Source organism: Pholis gunnellus (genome assembly GCF_910591455.1).
Source record: "Pholis gunnellus genome assembly, chromosome: 9".
In the NCBI taxonomy this organism is placed as follows: Eukaryota; Metazoa; Chordata; class Actinopteri; order Perciformes; family Pholidae; genus Pholis; species Pholis gunnellus.
In genome coordinates, this window is record NC_136535.1 from 20,599,982 (window position 1) to 20,622,426 (window position 22,445).

At 42.6% G+C, this 22,445-nt stretch overlaps 1 protein-coding gene across 1 annotated transcript; it reads left to right on the plus strand.

Annotated features, from left to right (window-relative positions):
• Window positions 1–1,468: 1,468 nt before the first annotated feature.
• brwd1 (bromodomain and WD repeat domain containing 1) lies at window positions 1,469–21,882 on the plus strand. The gene is made up of 44 exons (XM_079166334.1): window positions 1,469–1,648; window positions 1,771–1,829; window positions 1,949–1,978; window positions 2,190–2,249; window positions 3,201–3,351; window positions 3,471–3,569; window positions 4,584–4,744; window positions 4,861–5,082; window positions 5,657–5,757; window positions 6,652–6,722; window positions 6,861–6,961; window positions 7,055–7,095; window positions 7,213–7,314; window positions 8,636–8,789; window positions 8,893–9,027; window positions 9,464–9,592; window positions 9,856–10,004; window positions 10,108–10,184; window positions 10,396–10,620; window positions 10,713–10,896; window positions 11,198–11,288; window positions 11,588–11,698; window positions 11,818–11,885; window positions 12,156–12,399; window positions 12,562–12,678; window positions 12,874–12,981; window positions 13,236–13,360; window positions 13,941–14,023; window positions 14,252–14,363; window positions 14,918–14,979; window positions 15,099–15,254; window positions 15,424–15,544; window positions 15,695–15,820; window positions 15,910–15,976; window positions 16,164–16,214; window positions 16,419–16,544; window positions 16,641–16,793; window positions 16,936–17,096; window positions 17,202–17,374; window positions 18,127–18,246; window positions 18,335–18,499; window positions 18,598–18,897; window positions 19,057–19,212; window positions 19,322–21,882. Exons 1-44 carry the CDS (start codon window positions 1,612–1,614, stop codon window positions 20,758–20,760), a joined length of 6,723 nt encoding a protein of 2,240 aa, XP_079022460.1. The 5' UTR covers window positions 1,469–1,611; the 3' UTR covers window positions 20,761–21,882.
• Window positions 21,883–22,445: the final 563 nt, after the last annotated feature.

Genomic DNA, 22,445 nt, shown 5'->3' on the forward strand with positions numbered 1-22,445 from the left:
AGTTTTGGGGCCATTGTCCTGTTAACATTACACTCTGTCCCCCAATTTCCAGCCTGTAAAAGGAACAAATGCTCACGCATAAAAGGTCTATTACACTAAATGTTTTGTTTACATTACAGACCCTTTTTTTCCTAGTATTCTTTATAAGATAACTACTGGATACTGCTGTGAATGAGGCCAATATATGTAGATAAAAAAGCTTGGACATAAACTCAATAGGTGGACCAATTTGCTAAAGGCCTAATTGGTTACATCATACAGTTTTACTGGTAGGTAAAGTTAGGATGAGCAAAATTCAAAGTGAATTGCTAAGTTTAACTTTATTGTTAATAAATAGCATGGGGTTTTACTTATGTAGTTTCCGAAATAAGGTGTTAAATGCATGTTATAATGCAGTGATATTGCACAGTGTAAACTATTCTGAAAAAACTAATGTTGGCATCATTAAAGCCAGGAATTTGGGGGAAAGTATGTTTCATAAAACCTTGTTGAGCATCAATAACATGGCTGAAATTAACGTGTGTGGGGCGACATGAAAATGTGCAGCGGTCCCAAATGTACCTTCCACTATATTGTGCACAGTATTTCTTTGCTGGATCAAATACATTTAAAATGACTTAATTTAAGAGTATGCATCATGTAAGTAAATGACATACAGTGAATCTAGGACCTTTGGTGCTCTGGGGATATCTGATAACCAGTGGTGGAAGTATTCAGCAAAACGACAGTCTAAAAAAATAGTAATAATATAAAATGAGTACAAGTACTCATTTTATATTACTATATTATTATTATTGATTAGTCTACATCACTTAAATATTACATCTGGTAAAGTTGGGGTTCATTTTACTTTGTATATATAGTGCACGGTGAATTAATGTAAAAATATACAGCAGGATTCTTTAGTTGTCTTACATTTTGTATTAATAATCTGAATCTACAGAGTACCTACAAAAGCGGTTAAATACATGTTGTGAGTAGAACTATAAATTAGCATTAAAACGGTACTCAAAATTGTACTTTTAACTTAACTTGAGTATATACTTAGTTACATTGCACCATTGCCAAAAAAAAGAATGTATGCACTATAAACTCACGTCTTATTAAGTACTGGTTTGATGATTTAAATCAATCAATACATTGGTACAGCAAATTGGCAGCCATTACGTATGACGTCATGTGCAGAGCTCGCGATCCTGGTAAAAAAAAAAGAGGCGGCCGTTTGATCTCTACGCTGTGTGTAATTAAAAAAAAGATATATACATTTTTTTTTAATTTAATTTAATTTAATTTAGCAATACTTGACTTCCATACCATAATGCTAATGTTGCTAGTCGTCGGGCTAACGTACACGTTCGTCTTTTGTTGAGCGCGCTCCTCCCCACCCCCTTGTTCCTGTGTGTTACTCCGCTGTGGCGGAAGTAAGTCGTATCGCTAGGGCCTCATCCTTCCAATGGCGACTGCAAACAGGCTGAATAGAAAGCGGGAGCAACCGTGGAGGGGGGTCAGAGCTGTGTAACCGAAATTAAATAAATATATATCCTATTCTCTGTAGTCACAAAGTTAAGCCGTACAAATTTGTGCCACCTCTCCAAAATCACGGCCGATTCAATGGCCAAAAATCGGAACATTTCGCTCCTTGAGTCGGGTAAGCCGCAGAAGTAAAAAACCCAACTGATAGCTTGATTACATACGATATCGCTCGCGCTAATTGACATCCTAACTGCTGTTTTTTCTCACGCTTTAATGTCTCCGCTGTTTCAATTTCAGAGCTCTATTACTTGATTTCTCGTTTTCTAACAACGGGTCCGTGTCGGAGAGCGGCTGAGGTGAGCTTGGTGGTGCTTTTGACTCGTACCAGTGTGTAGTATTTCAAAAATAGTTTGACTAGCTAGTTTCTAATGAAGTTAATAGAATCTAATCGGAATCTCCTTTAATCCTACTGCAGGTCCTCGCGAGTGAACTAGAGGAGTATCAGGTGTGTATCCTCTGCTGCTGGTTAACGGCTAACGTTCGCTAACCGTCGGTTTTGGACTTGAGTTGCATGAAACTTGTCCACTTTTTTTTTTTAAATACTTCTGGACGTCTCACTCGTTTGACATCACCCGGCTTTTTTTATTAGCTAGCTGTGTACATGGTGCTTTTCTGTGGTGGCTCCGCTTTTACCCAAAAACTTGTGTTTTCGACAGCTCTTACCCGGGAGATTGGACTGGCTGGGGAACGAGCACCCGAGAACATATGAAGATTTGGTGAGATTAAATTTAATATATGTGTTATTAAAGCTCATTGTCTCATTGTTTTTGTCTTGTGACAGACGGGACTCGGTATCCATGCTTCTTGTTTACGGTCTTTGTTCTTTTTCCTTGCTACTACTGTTGGATTATTTGGAGGTGGGACAGTCGACGTGGTCGCAAGTCGTTACCACTGACTTAATTCGTCAGCGTGAACTGTACGGTCGCTCAGAAAACTGTATTTGGATAGAGAGAGGGTTTAATATTATTTAGCCCCGACTGTTGTACCGCAGAAAGGGTGGGTAGTTCGGCTTCATTGCTTCGTCGAGACGGCTCCGCTGGCCAATCAGAGACCGAGATGCGCTGTCTCTGCGTTATTTAGCTGGTGACCTGCGCTGTGATTGGTCCATTAAAAAGAAGCCACGCCTCTCGGGATATGAGTTGAGAAGCACATGAAACCACCAACTATACCCTGTCCCACATTTATTCTGACTAAACTGTTGAGACTACACTCCCTGGAATATTATACACAACTAAAGACCACACAATGTCATGAGTATATTATAAGTTAAATAGACAAAGTCTCAAATCAAGATGGGTTTTTTGGTTGCTAGTTTTCATATGAAACAAACTTAACCAGACTGATCAGTACAGAATCCTACATTACATACAATTCTACAAAAACGAACATCTGCATTAGCAAAGCCAACAAACATTCTCATTATTGATACATCTGTTCCGATTGTTTATAAACAACACATCAGAAAGCAGTGAGATATGTCGATCACAAGTTCTGACATCCGCAGGTGATGACTTCAAATTACTTGAATTTACCGGTTGTTTTTTATTGGTTGTTTGACATTTTAGTGACCTAATTGATTGTCAAAATTGTTGTTTATTCGAACAATTGTTGTCTTCGGTGTCTGTTCACTACTCATGTCACTACTCTGTGTTTTTGTGACCCGTCAGGTTGCAGCCAACAGACATATTGCACCAGACCATTTGCTACAGATATGTCAGCAGATTGGACCCATTCTTGACAAAGAAGTGCCATCATGTGTCCCAGGTGTACACTCTCTCCTGGGGTCTGGAAAGCAGTCGATGCTGAGGACGGCAAAAAGTACATAATCTTCAAGTATTTCTGCGAAATTTATAAATAGCTTTTTTTTCTTCCCTTATCCATGTATTGGTGATTCTACGTGCCTCGTACACTGACACACTAGTTGTTTTGTTTGTCAGACTGCGACGGTGTGCGGTTCAATGCTTCATCATATGCAGCCCTTCACCGGGGCAGACCACCAGAGAGGCCTTTCAACTGCAAGAAACCTCCACACCTAGGTACGTCTGGCCTCGCTCAATTTGTTTAAAAATACATGAAATAGACAAACGGATATGCTAGACATTGGTACTTGTATGTATGTATGTTATGTGTACTGTACACACTGTGTATTCCTCTTTACCCTGACCGTAGAATTTTGAGTAGATGGCATTTCGTTAGGCTATTGTTGTCAAAAAACAGTTTGGTGCGCTGCCACGACTTCGCCAGATTGGTCGCCTTGATGCAGTCTGTTACCCCGCAGTGCTAGTTGCTATTAACACGATTGTCTTGATCATAAATCATCATTTCATCTACGGATTTGCAAGGAATTATTGGTGTGTTTTTAATGCTTTACTCCCTTGATTCCCATTTGCTGTGACAGTTATCTACTACACAGTACTGCAAAGATTCTAGTTACGCCTGTTTTCTATTTAAAACCTGTCTTGGCCTTTTTGGAACATTTGTTAATTTTCAAGAAATGCTGTTGAAGTAATTAAACTGTTGATTAAGCCACCTTTAAGAGGACATGCTCTCCAAAAGCGGCCTCATAAAATGCTTAAAACAGCTTCATGTTGAGGCAGTGAGAACAGTACGGACCAGGTGCATCAGACTTCAGCAGTGATATTGTTATTTTTTAGAGATGGGGATGGCAGTTTTGTTTCATGCAATTGATGTTTAAATCAAACTGATGTAACCCGGGTTCGATTCCGATCCATGACCCTCTGCTGCGTGTCATACCACCTGTCTCTCTCCCTGTTTTCCTGACATTGTCCAGCTGCTCTAAAGAGGCAATAAAAGCCCTAAAAATATATTCTTTAATCTTAAAAAGGTTTATTGGAAGACGATGCATTTACATGCTTGGTTAAAGCCCAACAATAACGGCTTCTTATATTTATTTTCATCCTGTGATAGTGCCCCTCCACTCCTGATCACATTAGAGTAAATGTATCCCATGCCCACATATTTGTGTTGTCTTGTTACAGCCCTTTAATTTCATCACTGTTTTCTGATGATTGGCGTCTTTTAATCCACAGTGAAGGTCCATCGAGGGAGAGAGCTGACGGGAGCGCAGCGCTTCAGCTCCGTCAACCCCGTCAGCAACTATGAGCACATGCGGCTGCACAGGCGGATCCTGGGCCATCTGTCTGCAGTGTATTGTATTGCATTCGATCGCACCGGTCTCAGGATCTTCACAGTAAGATGGAGCTTGTCAACATATCGCCCTATTTAGAAATATACCTCTACTTCATGTGCTGGGATTACAGCGTCGAGTAGAATATTAAAGTGGAAGTTGGTATTTGTCTTTGTCAGGGCTCAGATGACTGTTTGGTGAAGATCTGGTCTTCGTTTGACGGAAGGCTTCATTCGACGTTGCGAGGACACTCTGCAGAGATCACAGACTTGGCGGTTAATTACGAGAACACACTGATTGCTGCGGGAAGCTGTGACAAGTCCATCCGTGTGTGGTGCCTTCGTACCTGTGCCCCCGTGGCTGTGCTGCAGGGGCACAGTGGATCCATTACCTCCCTACAGGTAAATGGATCTCTGTCGGGAAAAGGGTTCTTTTTTCTATACAATAGTGATTTATCATCATTTGAATGAGAGTAGAATACCAGTCACACCAGCTCTCCTAATTCCATTGTGAGATACTTTGCTACTGCTTTGTAAATATTTTTTTAAATAAGATAATTAACTGACTATAACATTGTTGTATGCTTTCTGCTTCCGCCTATGTAATCAGTTATTATATTTAAATTTGTATTTAATTTATTGGACCATACTTTTGTGATGCGCTTTAAAGATTGGGTGGCAGTATATATTTTTTAATAATGCCTAAAATAAAACAAGAAGAGGAGGTGGTAGCAGGACTGGCAAAGATATGTTTCTGTCAGCCTTTCATTCAATCTTCTCTTTATCGCGATGACAAGTCTGTACTGCAAGTGGATAAAAACATACTTCCTGTCACCATTGTTGTCTACGCTCTGGTCTGGTCGTCTGGTCAGGGGGGGGTGTTAATATTTAACCCTCCATGTAGAATCCATGTCTTGATTTTAATATAATGTGAGTGGTTTCAGATGGTTCACCTGTGAATGTCTTGTGTTCTCAGTTCTCACCGTTTGCTAAGGGCTCCAAACGCTTCATGCTGTCTACTGGAACTGATGCCACCGTCTGCTTCTGGCAGTGGGACGTCAACAACACCAACTTCAGGTGAGCGCTGCTTTAAATGGGATTTAAAATGGTGACTTAGTGATATTCAGTTGTAGTAATTAAGAAAACAAAAACCTGTAATAATACTTATGTGAGAAACACATCAACACACATACATATGTGTTCCATGTGATCAATTCATTTTGATTTAAAGTGTTTTGCTCTTTTTAAAGGAGCAAAGATTGAGAATGGTGTTTTATGGATTTTAAGGAAACATTGACATTGCTGAGCAAACAGTTTTAAACTGGTAAACTGCAGGCTGTTGGATGTATATAGTAGTTGGATATGACAGTTCTTTTCATGGAAATCAGCAGTAGACATGCAGCAAACATTGGAAGACAAGTCGAGTTGGGTTGACAGTCTTTCTGTCCCAACACTGGCTACTATATTAGTAAAATAAGTGCATTCAAAGAGCCTGCTTTACTTTGACTTTCCATCATATAGTTGTATAGCAGGCAACCAGGTAAAAGTATAAAACAAATACAATATTGACTTAAAATAAATGGGTTTTAAGTGATCTTTTAATTCCCTCAAAGTGTGTTAATGAGTCTCACCTGACAAAGGAATGTGAGATCAGCACCATAGCTGACTGTTGATGACATCAGTCATCTGAAGTTGAAATGCCGGTTAGATTGGATGGAACTTGCACTTACGTCTTTGTTGAAGGATATGCCAACAAGTCAATACTAGATGTAAAGGTGAGCACTGGTGCTAGGTCTGTAAATTAATTAAACTGCTGGCTGACCGTAGACATGTGCAGGACAATTCTTTAAATCCTTCTAAAGGTCCCCTGCAACCAAATATTGTGTATTTTACTGTGCACTGTATTCAGTTAAATGCACTTTTCCTGTTCTGAATAAAATCAGTAAAACATTTTCTTTCTATCTTTTGAAGCGATCGGCCACACAAATTCACAGAGCGGCCGAGACCCGGAGTTCAGACTGTGTGCTCCTCATTCAGTCCAGGTATTTAGTCACTTTAGGTAGACGGTTATGTTGAATGTTTGTACTGTTTATGTTTAATTAACCCGTATCTATGCTACAGTTCACAGAACGATCATCTAGCTAGCACATATTTATGACAGACAAACTTTTTTTTTTCAGGTGGGATGTTCTTAGCAACAGGAAGTACTGATGACGTCATCCGAATATATTACTTGGGTGGCGGAAGTCCAGAAAAGATATCGGAGCTCCACGAGCACACGGTAAGAACCAAACATAAACTTTCAGCTGCAGTGTCTGCTTAAACATTCCACAGTCACTCATGATTACTCTCCATACTTCTGCTCTCCGTTCAGGACAAAGTCGATAGCATCCAATTCTGCCACTCGGGTGAAAGGTACAGTAGAATCCTTGTACTTGACTCACCATTGTTTGTGTTTAATAGTAGATGTACTGAATGAAATGTAACCGTGTGTGAAGTGATGGTTCACGGTTTGGTGTCGTCCTGTCTCAGGTTTGTGAGCGGAAGCCGAGACGGAACAGCACGGATCTGGAAGCTCCATCTGCGTCAGCAGTGGAGGTGCATCCTGCTCAACATGTCCGCCACTCTTCCCGGGTAAGCAGCACTGTCGTACACCAGCGCATATTCTGAGTGTACATTCCTTTTGATGTGTCCTCAATGTTTGTGTCTCTCAAGAATAAATAGTGAGACAAGGACGTACACTTTTATAAGCATCAGGACAAGATTCTCTGTAGAGAAGTATTTGGAAGATTTGCTGTGTTAGGCACAATCATTTGCTCCATTGGTCGCCTCAGAGAGCTGTTGGAGCATGTACAAGTAAACCAGCTGCTGATGTAAGCTGAGGAATTCTTTCTCCCAATGTTTTATTTATGCGCTTGTCAGATTGTGTTAGCCTTAGCACAGCCTTCTCGCCTGCCTGTAAAGCAGTGGTTAACAGATTGTGAAGACATTTCTTCCCGCTATGGTCTGAAAGACGTGACACTATTTCTGGATATAAAGTTCTGATAGCTAAACATCTTTGCCTGCTGATGTAAAGGATTTTGTAAAATACTACATTTGTTGCCCAATTTGAACCTTGTTGCTGAATTGTAGGTTAATGAAGGCGTTAATGGAGCCTGCTGAAACATGAAAGTAATTAACTACATTTAATCTGAGGAGGCTGAAAACATTGAGTTGCTACTCCCTGTTGTCATGCTTTGCCTGCTGATACAAAGCCAAACAGCATAACGTCGCCCAACAGCAATGTGAAGGACGTATGAAAGCTGTGATTGTAAATCAAGGTTATTCCACCAAATATGGATTTCTGAACTCTTCCTAAGTTAAAACATTTGTATTGTGTTGTTTAAAAATGAATATGAACTTTCATTGCATTATTCGAGATCTGAAAACACTGCATCTTTTTTGTTTCTTTGACCAGTTGTCATTTCCTGCAAATAAATGCTCTAAATGACAATATTTGAAATGTTGTCAATAGTTTAAAGGAGATGGATCTTACGGGATGTCAAGCAACTTCTAGTTGTTGCTAAACAGTTGGAGCCTGAACTACACGACATTTGCGACAAGAGGACAGGCTACACAAAATAACAAGAAGCAATGTCGAGCAGAAGGAGTGAGAGTCACAGGGAGAGAGTGAATCTCCTGGAGGACGAGAACCAGATTCAACATGTGGAATGAGGCCGCAACAGCCGGGAGAAAGAGCGGGAGAAAGGGAGGGAGGGAGGGAGAGAGCGCAAAGGGAAAATTAATGGAGAACTTAATTTTTAGAAGTACAGCATCAGATACAAGCAACTCATTATTTTATTCTCATTTGTGTTCAGTAATGAATCAACTGTATCTCCATTACATTGTATGCTTTGAGAGTTGCATCATGGTGTGTGTGTGTGTAATATCTAATTAGACTTTTTTTCTCTCTCAGTGTTGAACCATTGACTGAAGAGGAAAGCTACTTCAAACCCAAAGTCACCATGGTAGCGTGGGATCGCCACGATATTACAGTCATCACGGCTGTGAACAACCATCTCCTCAAAGTGTGGAACTCCTACACAGGACAGCTGCTACATATCCTTAAAGTAAGTGTTTCTCCTCGTAAAATATATAGCAAAGTGGATATCACAACCACCTAGTTTGACCTCTTATTTTCAAACCAGAGACTAACTGGAACATTGTTTTCAGGGCCATGAGGCTGAGGTGTTTGTCCTGGAGCCGCACCCTTTTGACCCCAGGATCATCCTGTCTGCCGGCCATGACGGGAACGTCTTCATCTGGGATCTGCTGCGAGGGACGAACACACAGCACTACTTCAACATGGTACACTGAGCACTATCAGAACAGGGCATTTACATGATGGTCAACACGACAGTTCTGTAACACGATGAACAGACAGTTACAGACCCACCATAACACACAGCATGACAGTAAAGACAAACCTAGTTCAATGTTTGTCATCAGCTTACCTCAGCCTCACAGTTTGCCTTCAAGGGTTTTTCATCCTCTAACTCTCATTGTTCCTGAATCTCGACCTACAATCCTGTTTTTTTTTTTTTCTTTACTTTCTATTTCTGTGCTGTACGATGAGTTTGACTGCCTTATTATTGTGCATTTTTTGTTCTCTACAAAAAGTTTGTTTTTAAGAAAAACGTACGGTCCTGCAGGATCTGAAAAGGGAAAAAAAAGCATGAAAGAAAGTTGGCTTCCCTTTCTAACGGGTTTCTGTACCTGGGGTGGTTTTGTGTTTGTCTTCCAGATTGAGGGCCAGGGTCATGGAGCCGTTTTTGACTGCAAATTTACCCCCGATGGGCATCGTTTTGCTTGCACAGACTCCCATGGCCACCTGCTCATCTTTGGCTTCGGCAGTTCCAAGCCGTATGAGAAGGCAAGGATATAACTCGTTTAAATGTTCACACAAACAATTGTAGCCTGATGAAATCTATTATAATGCCGTTTTTAGGGATACTTGGTTTCACTTGATAAATACACTACAGCATTTTCCAGATGTTATAGCCCTTGAAATTGAACACTTTCAAATCTTACTGTATTGTATAAAAGTCTAACATTGGACATCCCAAAATAAGTGTCTGAAAAAACATGAACATAACAAAAACCTTAAACATCCTCTTTCTCCTGGTCGTCACACAGCTTCCAGACCAGGTGTTCTTCCACACGGACTACCGACCGCTGATCCGGGACACCAACGGCTTCGTGCTGGATGAACAGACGCAGCAGGCACCCCATCTCATGCCCCCGCCTTTCTTGGTGGATGTGGATGGAAACCCCCATCCACCAAGGTAGACATGATGACCGTCTATCAGTTACACACCAGCCTTTCAGTCTTCAGTTATTCCCTGTGGGCTCAGTTGTTTTGACTCAACGTTTTGACTTGATTTTCAGGTACCAGCGCCTCGTCCCAGGCCGGGAGAACATTGCTGCTGAACACCTGGTTCCTCAGCTGGGATACGTAGCCACCAGTAAGCAACCAGCCAGAAGCATGCCTTAAATTCACTGTAATTAGCTAGTTTACAGAAAAAGAAATTCACTTTTTGATATATACAGTAAGTGACAAATCTCGATTTAAGAACATCTGAACCATATCTTTGATGTCTTCAGTGTTTGACCAGCGTTAACCTCTGCTACCATCCCACTCATGCTCTCTGTTTCCCTGTTTGATGGCGTCTTCAGGTGACGGCGAGGTCGTGGAGCAGGTGATCAGCCAGCAGACTGCAGAGCACGACGAAGTTGCGATAAGACGCAGCAGCCTTCTGGACGATGCCATCCGAAATCTCCAGCAACAACAAGACCGGCATAGCCAGCCTGGGACAGAGTCGGCTCTGCCGGCGATACCAGAAGGGCCAGCTGAGGCACAGGGCCACGCCTTGGCACCGGCACCGAGCACGCCACGTAGAGGTATCAATGCGCCACCAGTGTTTTATCTGATTCTTATCAGCATATTGATCCAGTGAGCTGTTGGATGCTAGGTATGTGATCCTTCGTTGCAGTGTCTGTGAATGATCGAGCAGACGTGCAGTCACCCCCCAATGTGGGTCTGCGCCGCAGCGGACAGGTGGAGGGCGTCCGGCAGATGCACCAGAATGCTCCTCGCAGCCAGATGGCCACAGAGAGAGACCTGCAGGCCTGGAGGCGCAGGGTGGTGGTGCCCGAGGTGGCACCCAGCAGCTACAGGTACCAGAGATATAATGTTAGCTTCACCGTCAACAGCTGGCGCGTGTGACTGGCAATGTCTGTACTGTTGTGGTGTTTTATATTAGTTTGTTTCTAAGTGGAAATGGGATTCTTCTCCCATTTTAGATTACATTAATATTTTAATAATACTCAAAAGAATTCAACACATACATCCATGTCAAACGTACCCATCAAGCAACAGAGCGTGGTTTACAAACCTCATGACATTTTGCAGCGTTTACTTTACATTTTGTGGCTGTTCCACTTAAATTTCATACATCGTGGATTTTGTTTTTTTTAGGATCCAGGAGCGCCTGCGAGCGGCCAGAGGAGATGAGGAGATGGTTCTGTATAATGCGAAGAAGAGACGCATTATCTACAGCAGCTGTCGAGTAGGTTTCAATGTTGGAAGTCTTCAATGGCAATTTGAAACAATGGCTTGAGTACCCGTGTATTGTGAATAATCATCACAGTCTGTACTGTAATTGGCAGGAAAACTGCATATTCATTAAAGGTGTTGTTGGAATGTGTCATTCATATATATACTGTGTCGATAAAAATATCGCCTCTGTCGTATTGTAATTTATTTATAAATATTGAAATAATTGTCCGCATTTATTTTCCTCTGTTCACAACTTATTTCTGTAAGAATCTTTGCACTGGTTTTGAGTCGGCCCGTCTGTCCCCTCAGGATGATTCAGATGATGATCCTCATACAACGAAGCGAGCACACGGCCGCAGTGACGCGCTGGAATACATGGACATGTCCTGCGAAGAGGGAGAGGAGACCGCAAGTTCAGAGGTACACACTGAGGCCTCACGTTCTCCTGACTTTGCGAAAAAAGTCATTTACAAGCACCTGTGGTCCTTTTTGGGGGGATTTTACACAACTTCCTGGTTTTAATTTTTTAATCTGTTCAGGACAATGAATTGGACGGCAGTGACATGGATTCCTCCAATGATGAGGAGTGGAACAGTGACAGCTCAAGGTATAACGTTTTATAGACTTAGAATTTGTTTTAACTTGTTTAGAGTGCCAGATAAAAGGGTTTTCCTGAATCACAAGAATGATCATATAGACAGAAGAGTTTTGTCTTTCACGTTAAAATCTTGTATTACTCCTTTGTGTTGTCTTAGGTGGCAATCCCCACCCATCTGGTACCCCAAGCAGGTTAAAACAAATAATTTAACTACGTTTTTCTGCCTGTTTTCATATATGTAATTTAGAATTATAATTGTAACTGCTTTTGATTGGACAGCCACACGTCCAGCGAGTACTCGGACTGGACGGCAGACGCCGGCATCAACCTGAAGCCCTCCACCCCCTTGTCCTCACGCAAACGAGTGCAGCGCAGACTCAGCAGCTCTGAAGAGGAGGAGGAAGAGAATGAGGAGGAGGAGGAGGAAGAGAAGCAGCAGCAGCAGCAGCAGAGTGACGAGGAGGAAAAAGCTGGCAAGAAAAGCAAAGAGAAGTCCAAGAAAGAAAAGTACAAGTCGCCCAGGGTGAGTTATTGAACACAGTGCAGTATACGCAGTAGCCAACCGAATGTCTCGCTGTCTGAATCCTAACCGGTTGATTATTGCCCAAACTCTGCGTCTGTCAGGGAGGAAATATAAAGATGAATTTAAAACAGCCTCATATTTACCCTCGTTTTACATCTTCAGCGTCCAAAGGTCCGACCGTCCATCAACAGAGAAGTGTCCAATGAGTTCAGACCCTCACCGTGGATCACCGACGTCATTCCCAGGAAGTCTCCTTTTGTTCCCCAAATGGGCGATGAGGTATTTATCGTTTAATTCCTCATGCACTTTACAAGAGCATGAGGAAAAAAACACTCCGTACAGTACAGGTTGTTCTTTAATAAACAGCAGTTGTATTGATCTTTTGGTGGTTTAACAGGACGTCATGATCACAGTCCTGTTTCTCATCTTGTAGAAAAGTTTATTGTCTAAGCTCTGAATCTCTTGTCTCGTCAGGTGATCTACTTTCGGCAGGGACACGAGGCCTACGTAGAGGCAGTGAACCGAAATGAACTGTACCCCATAAACCTAGAGAAACAGCCCTGGAAGAAAATGGAGCTACGGGTAAGACTACGGCAAATAAGAAGACAATAAAAATGTTCTTGGTTGAATATACAGAACTCTGAAGAACATAATTTACTAAATCTTCATGGATGTCATGAAAAATAAATCTATCTATAAATACATTTTTGGTTATTTAAATGTGGGCACATTCCCCCCCCCCCCCCCCCCCCCCCCCCCCCCCCACCACCACCACCACCACCACCACCAAAAAATGAACCCAACATTTTGTGTTTGTTTTCTCAAATGTGTTCTAGGACCAAGAGTTTGTGAAGATCACCGGGATCAGATACGAAGTCTGCCCTCCAACCCTTTGCTGTCTGAAGCTCACTCTTATTGACCACGGCACCGGCAAAATATCAGACAAGTCCTTTTCTGTCAAGTAAGCAGTTCTTCTATTGAGAAACGCATCACATGCTGTTGCATCTCTTACTCCCATTAGGAACCCAACGTGAAGGCGGCATTTAAACAATGTATCTAACATGGAGGTTATGATTCTAAGATGTGTTCTAGTGAATGCCTACATTTTGGTTGTGGGTTAGTGTTATGATCAGGACAAAACTTTGAGGATAACAATCAGTTTTTGGCTCGACATGTACGTGAAAAGTTTCCAGATTCATTCATTCAAATTTAGGACATTTCTACATCTCATCTAGAATCGTATCTATTAGAATCTGCTAATATGTTTAATAGTATTACCAAAGGACGTCATATAATTAGAAATTATCCACCACGTCTGCATTTCATGCAGCATATTTAAGCGGGATGAGCGAAGTCATTATCCCTCAGATATATCAGGGCTCTGTGTAACACCCAAAAACATAACAAATTAACGACACGGCAAATTTAAACAGGATTAAGATCAAAGACGACATTCATCATTGGGGGTCAGCTGAAAAACAAGTTGAGAATCTCCGGTTTATTGTACTTCGGCATTAAAGTGACGTATATTTCTCCCACAGGTATCACGACATGCCAGATGTGATCGATTTCCTTGTGTTGAGGCAAAGTTATGACGAGGCGCTCCGTAGAAACTGGCAACCAAGTAAGTCTGTGCATTGTGTTAAAGAAGTTGCATCCTAGCATTGAGGCCAAGTAGCATCCTCTTAGTATCTGTTTCATTCATTTCAAATACAGAAGAAAGGTTTTCCCAAGTAGTTTATAACTTCAGACTGATAAGTACTGTCTACTCTACTGATTATTCTGAGTTTCTGTGTAGATATAGAAAATGTGGATCCTCCTCCTAAATTGGTTCACATCTTCTCCTGTGCAGACGACCGGTTTCGCTCAGTGATAGACGATGCCTGGTGGTTTGGTAGCATCGTGTGTCAGGAGCCGTACCAGCCCGAGTACCCTGACAGTCTCTTCCAGTGCTTCAAAGTCAGGTGGGCCAACACACGTTATCGTGATACGGGGGGCTGGAGATATGGTGGTTGTGGCGTCTCCATCAATTCTGAATATCAGCTAGTTTCTAGGACTTGATATTGTCAGTCTAGGACAAGTCTGTCTGCCCCCTAGTGGTTATTAAGAGGCATGACAGTGTCATGTCTGTATCATATTAAAGAGTAATTGCACACTTAAATATGCTTTTTTTTAAAGCTATAAACTCAATGATATGACTGTACTTAAACGCATCAATGCTGGTGTAAACATACAAATCTACATTTCATGGTTGAAAATGGCTCAAAACGCCAACTGCGTTTTTAAATCTGCCCTCATATTGCAAGGCAAATTCTGGGATAGAGTCGACCGTTTAGGACTCACCTACCTCATGAAATAAAGTAAGTAGGCGTGGTTGCAGTGGGTGGACTATTTAAGGCTCAGACCAGGGGGTGCAGTTACACTTTATTCTGAACTAAAACCTAAAAAGGGTATCGGTCAATGTTGTTGGAAGTGTGATGGTTGACTTTGGCAACACTTTTTTGTGTGTTTTCATCAGATGGGACAACGGGGAAACAGAGAAACTGAGTCCTTGGGACATCGAACCTATTCTAGATGGTGGTAATTCAGACTTTTTACGCTCTTATTTCTGTCACATCCACACACAAACACAGAACTGATGTCCGCTCACAAAGTGGGGTTAATGCATATTAAATAAGTCCGTCGTCTCTGCCGTGCAGCCCAGCAGCCAGAGACAGAAGGAGGTAGTATCCCCGTGACTGCAGATGAGATGAATGAACTGATGTACAAGCCTCAGCCTGGAGAGTGGGGGGAGAGGAGCAGAGACGCCGAGTGTGAGCGCATCGTCGCTGGCATCGACCAGCTCATCATCGTCGGTGTGTATGCGTGAACACGCTCTCTGTTGTTTGCTCTCAATCGCACACTTCTACTTTCACATGTCTGGTCCCAATCCACTCGCGTCAGCGTATCTATACGTTCCTTTTAACTGCAAAATCATTTCTTCCCATTCGTACTTACCCACCTGCTGCTGTGTTTCTGCTATAGAGATTGCAGCTCCCTTCTCTGGTCCTGTGGACTTAGTCCAGTATCCCACCTACTGCACTGTAATCGCCTATCCCACTGACCTGGGCACCATCAGACTGCGACTCAGTAACAGGTTCTACAGGTCAGTCCTCCCTCCTCCCACCAAAGCAACGGCATGGACGTATTTGCCCAGATCACTGTCGACCCAGCTCTGTCCTTGAAATTCAAATAATTGATGTTCTGTTTTGTTTGTGAAGACGCTGTGTATTTACTCCCCTCTGGTTATCCACAGGCACCTCTCAGCATTAATTTGGGATGCCAGGTATATTGCACACAACGCCCGCACTTTCAATGAGCCAAGGAGCAAGATTGCCCACTCAGCAAAGCTCATCACAAATGCCCTCCAGAAGTTTGTCAAGTAAGTCAAAATTAAGATGATGTAATGATACTGTAACAACAGGCAGTGTGTCATTCACACTAAATTGACACATTCTTCTACTTTCCCAGTAATCCCAGCTGCACAGATATCATGGAGATTTACAATGCTGTAGAGGAAATGGATGATGATGATGAGGTGAGTCCGAATTAAATCAACTTGAGTCATTAGTGTTATATTTGTTTGCTCTGACTTGCGCTGCTGTGAAAGTTACAATTGGTTGTTCATAGATGAATTACTAAAAATGGAAAGAAAATCTTTGGGTCACCTTTTGCAATTGAAAAAGTAATCTGGTTAATAACAATAATGTGGTTACTGCCTACAGGAAGAGGATACAGAAGCACCAGGAACATCCTCTGGACACAGACTGCGTCAGGTAAATACATGAGATGGGATAGAAAAGATAACAAAGGCCTTTGACATTCTATTGATTAACATTGATTGTTATTAAATCATCAGTCTGAAACATAGGATTATCTTTGATAGAATTGTGTAGCAGCTGTCGGGTTAATGATTCAATAGCAGCAGATGGCATGCATTGCACGTCGTGATGATCTCCTCTCTTTCTCCTCTATGGCAGCGCTCTGTCGAGGTGGTGCCTGACAGAGACGCCTGGAAGGAGCAGTGCAAGTATCTTCTCACCTACATATTTGATTGCGAGGACTCCGAACCGTTCCGACAGCCTGTGGATCCTCAGAACTATCCCGTGAGTTAACACAACAGACTAAGGGCAAGCGTGCAACATTTTTTTGTGTTCCAGTGTTTTGATCAAGTCTAAATGATGTTTTGTCTGCCTGTCCAGGACTACCACAACATCATTGATACACCAATGGACTTTCACACGGTGAAAAGGACTTTGTTCGAAGACCGCTATGAAAACCCTGTAGAGCTTTGCAAAGACACCCGGCTAATATTTGCAAACGCTAAAGCCTACACACCCAATAAACGCTCCAAGGTAAGTGGAAGAAATGCCACGAGAACGGCTCTTTAATGCAGGACATATTCATATAGTTGTAATGTTTGGAGTTCGTTTAGTATAATCTTCTTTGGGTCCATCATTTTGTTTGATCTTACTCACCTTTTCTGTTCTGTTGTAGATTTACAGTATGACTTTGAGGATCTCTGCCTTCTTCGAGGAGAAAATCAGAACAATCATATCAGAGTACAAAACGGCCATCAAAAGCAGCGATAGGCTCCGCCGCAGTCAGAGGTTCCGCAAGAAAATGCAGCAGCAGGATCAGTCCAACGCCTCATCAAGGTCTGTTTGAGTTATGCATCCTTATAATAATCTGATAGGAAACGGTTCAGGTGTTCCATGTCTGGTGAAAAGTTGCATTCATTTTTATTTATTTTTTTACTCAAGTCAAAAGAAAGCTGCTGTAAAAACTCAGGAAAAAGTGGAGTCGACATCAGTGACCAAATCTACCTCAGCCAAAGTGTCTGTTCCTGAGAGAGCCAGGAGGAGTCGACGCAGCAGCTCAGGTCACAGCTCCTCGGACGACGACTCCGGCTCCAAAGCTGCTTCATCGACACCAGGTACAGAAGAGACTCTTAGTAGGTTCTGTAACAGTTGTCTCATCGTTGGGTTCTCTGAGCTACTGTCAGCGACGTGGGTGTATGATGAGGAGTAATTCAGTCCTCATAACTTAAGTGAAGGCCCAAAACCAAACCAGACAAGCCCAAACCAACTTCTCCCCACTCTCTCTTTCTCTCCTCTCCCCTTTCTTAACCCTATAACATCCAGCTGCCTGAACAGCGCAGACTAGTGGCGACATCTGCTCCCAGATCATCAACTTAACATTACTGTCGCCACTAAATATGTGGAAACAAGATGACGAATAGCAATTCAATAACATACAAAACTTAACGTTTGCACATCCACAACTATGTCTAAACTTCACTCTTCCTCTTATGGAAGCAGTTTGAAAGCTCAAAGCTAAGCTGTGAAGATGTATGTTTAACACTTTCACAATAGGTGTACTTCCTCTAGTTAGATGTTGTGCAGCAGAAACAAGTGCAATAACTTACTTTAGTGTCATTGTAGGAATCACTTTGACTCTTGACACTTCTAATGGACGTCTTAGTTCTGGTGGTGGAATGAACTCCTTAAGTCAGGACAGCAAAGTCGCTGCACATTTTTCACCATCTCCGCAGTTCTCCAACACGCTTTTAGACGTTTATTTGGGATGGTTGCATGTATCTGGCTCTGGTTCCTTCACTTATTGTAGGTCGCCTTGGGCAAAGACAAATAAATGTATAAAATGTATTTCTTTTTGAATGTATTTCAGAGTCTGACAGTGAGAGCGAGCTGAGTGAGGTGGAGAAACGCCGTGGCTCGTCAAGGCACCATCAACTCAGACAGAAAGCAAGAGTTACTAGAAGCAACCGGGCCAAGCAGAGGAAAAAAGGTCAGGAGTCAAATCCAAGTTTTAATCATGCCGCCTTTTAGTGGGGCTTTCTTAAGTCGTCTGTTAATTGTGGTTGTTGTTGTTGCAGAGAGCGATAGTGAAGAAGAGGAGGAGGAGGAGGAGGAGGACAGTGAAGGTGAGGATGGAGCGATGCCCTCCCAGTCTTTACGTCGCCGCTACCCCAGCAGGAGTAAGAACAGCAGGAGCACACGGCTAACCAGAAACAGTGCTGGTGCAGACAGGAAGCGCACAGGTAAACACTACAACAACCGTCTTAAGCCTCGCTCTTAGTGAACCACATCACACCATTAGCCCTCATCTTAAACATCCCTCCGCATGGCTTGTTTTCAGAGGGCAGAGCAGAGATGAACGGTCACGGCGGCAGATCGTCTCGCAGGGAGAGACGTCACCACCGGGACTCTGACAGGGGAGAGGAGATCACGGTTCGCAGATCCCTCAAGAGAAAGACAGCGAGGGCGGCTGTGAATAAGATGAAACTCCTTGAAGCATTAGACGAAGAATTCGAGGAGCAGGACGAGGAGGAAAAGCCGAGAAGGAGCAGCAGCCGCCTTCGCCACACAGGCCGGAGCAGCAAACGCACCGCGGTGATCCAGAGCAGCTCAGATTCTGATGAACAGCCATCAAGGCGTGGTATGCAAAAGCTCTTCTTTAAACATTTAAATTCAGAAGGAGTTGCTCTTAGATCTCGTAAACGCAAACAGTTGTTTAAACATGTGTTAAACATATTTGCGTTTCATGTTTTGGGCAGCTTACAGGATACATTTTTTAAAATTCTATTTCTCTTTCTAGCTTCTCGGACAACAAAGGAATCTGGTTGCGAATCCAAGGACGAGGAGGATGGCAACGACAGTGAGGCTTCATCCTCCTCCCATAATCTGCAGAATGGAGACTCGAGATCCAGAAAACGGAGGACATCAAGACAAGCTGCTAAGAATAAGAGAAATGGTGAGAAATGTCATCGATCATTATTAGTTTTTGATTTCTCGTTGCCACTTGCTTGGAATTGTGATGAAAGTTTCTCTAACAGCTGGATTTTTCCCCTTTTTTTCTGCAGATACTTTGTCCCATGTGAACGGACACAGTGCAAAACTTCACAAGTCTGACAGCAACTCTGAGCAAGAGGAAGTTGCAGAGGAGAGTTCTGGAGAAGCTGAAGTTTCTGTGTCTCAGAAACCGTCTAGAAGCACAGCAACCACTCAAGGCAGGAAGAAGAGGATTACAAGTGAGGAGGAGGAGGAGGAAGAAGAAGAAGAGGACACTGATCGCAGGACCACACGACACAAACTTCCCGTCAGCTCAGATGAAGAAGAGAAGGTTAACAGTTCTCAGAAACACTCGCACCAAAACGGAAGAAATGTGGAGGAAGCAATCCACAAGGACTCTAAGAAAAAGTGTAAAGTTTCACCGTCAAAAAGCCAAGATAAACAAAAAGCTGCCTCAACTAATAAACTGGATGGTGCTGAATCAGAGGAACTCAGTGATTCTCCAAAGAGATCCAGCCCTCGCAAGAAAAACCTGAAAAAAGATGAAGAACGCAAAGCAGAAAGCAATCACTCCAGTGAGGAGTCGGAGGTTGAAACCAAGTCAAAGAGGCCAACGAGAAACAAGACCAAATCTAAACGGCCTCGTGGCGACACCTCCGCGTCAGAGAGTTCTGAGCAGGAATACAGACCCAAGAGGAAGTCGAGGAGGAAATGCTCCACCGGCTCATCGGACGAAGAGTCGAATAATTCAGACAATGCATCAAATCGACGGCGGAATCTCCGAGCCCTACCAAAAAAGAAATACATCAGTGACAACTCTCCCTCTGAGGAAGACTCTGCTTCCGCAAGCCAGCGTAAACAGGGAAATGGTAACAAAAGAGCCACAGCGTCTAGAGAGGACAGGTATAATACGAGAGAGTCGAACAGAACCTCACCTAATGAAGCCAGGAATCAGCCGTCTTCCACCAGAAAACGTATTTACACCTCGGAATCTGAAGATGGGGAGGAGGAAGGAAAGAAGGAGCCAGTGTCCAAGAACAATAAAAACAGCAAGTCCGGCTCCTTCAAGCGTCCCAAAAGGGAATCCAAACAAAAGGAGGGTAACCGCAATGAGGAAGACGCCTCTTCCCAATCCGGTTCCAACGAGGAGGCCGAGCAGGAAGATGTCGGTCCTTCAAGGAGCGGAAAGAATGCGAGGCGGCCGAAACACAAACGAAAGGAGAGCTACAGCAGCAGCAATCGCAGCTCCGTCTCGGAGAGCGAGCATTCGTCTTCAGCCTCTGAAAAATCGTGTGCCAGCTCAGGGTCCCGCAGCAGTCCAAAGAGGAGGAGTCACGGACGGTCCGGGGTCGGTGAAAGGACTGCCGGCCGCCAGCTGAGGCGGCGCCGCCAACGGTCCGCTTCAGAGGAGGAGAACAGCGACGAGTTGTGCAGCAAAGCGCAGCAAAAGACCCGCGTGAACACTCGCAACCGGGGAAAGCGGACAGTCAGTTATCACGACAGCGAGTAGAAGGACGCAGCAGCTGGAGCTGTGGAGGAGAGAGGGAGACGGACATTAACTGGAGACCTTTAAAGACCTCGATGGCCACGTTATGGTAGTAGCACTGGAGTCCTCGAGAGAAAATGCTGTGAATCTGTTTCATTCAGGGATATTTATATTTTCTATGAAAAACATGTTTATAGATGTAATACAAATTCAAGCATTTTTGAAAAAGCTGGTTTTCACAAGGATACAGAGCAACAACACCACCGCCCATACTGCTTGTTGTGATTTTGGCCAGCAGAGTAAACCATTCTGGGGAATCGTGTCAGCTTGGGTGCTAATCTAATATACCTCTGTTAAAAAGGCTTGCACTAAGATACACTGTAATGAGGTATTTCATACACTAGTTTTGCATTAGAAACTCAGGGGTCAAATAAGTTTACTGTAGTCTCAGACATGCAGTTGTTTTTTGAGCTAAATTACGGACAAGAAACGATTCCAGGTTGGCAGATGTCCGAGCACACACTCACTGGGACGAGTTCATGTTCACGCTTTGACTACAGCACTCCTTTGTAAATCCACACACTTAATGCTTGACATGAGCCAAATGAACGAATATGTATCTCCTCCCCCCCCCCCCCCCCCCCCCATACCCCCATACCATTTCATTTTTTTTATTAATTAGTTTTGTTGTTTTCTAGTAAATGGATGTAAATAGTTGATCTGAAAGGTTTGTTGATCAGTCGGTATCAAAACGTTTATTTAAATTTGAGCTTTTTTATTTTTCTTTCTTTTTATACATTTACCTACATTGGCTTGCCATATGTCACAAATTGGTACCTTTTTGCCAAGTACATGGAAACAAAAGTACTTACTGCAAAAATACTGTGATTTCTCATATTGGGAAGACCTTTTTATTGTTCTGCGTTGTCTACTTTCAGTATTAAATTGATTTTCAGAGATGACTTAAGACATTTTGCCAGTCACATGGTTCGGTTTTGTTTATGGGGAGGTTTCTAAATACAGTCGCTTTATGACATTTTGCTTAATGTTTTTCATACTACACCTTTAATAAATCGCTCTCACAGGAAAACTGTTAATGCAATGTGGTTGTGGAGTGCAATGAATGAGTTATTCCTCATATTAATAAAGACATTTCAAGGTGTATTCTGTTTCACATCTATTGACATCATGAATATTCCGTAACTAGATCGCATCCGTCTCGCTCAGTTTATTCATTGCGAGTATAAACTTAACAGACAGTAAGAAATACAATAACGGGTATTATTTATGAAATCCTGGCTTGTAGAGATCTAATTCAAATTCAACACATAATCCAAGTTTAGGATGAAAATATTGTATTTCTGCCTCCAAGGAGTTTATATCAAGAATTAAAGGAATAGTTCACTATTTTTAAGAAACATGTTTACAGGAAGTAAGCTAGTTCCCAATAGAATAGTCATTAATTTAAATGACATTCACTACTCTATTTTCGAGTCTATTTTTAAGACCTAACTTGATTTAGATCGTAATAAATGTAATTGAACAGACCATCATGTTGCCGCTCTCTCTCTGAATGCTTCACGGCAAACTTCCATTAAAATGCTTTGAGGCAATCCCAGAAGACAAAACAATTGATTTCTTGATAAATAATGTATCAGTTTCCAGATGAAATAAAACCCCGATTAGCATTTCCTTTGCTTTCTTTATGA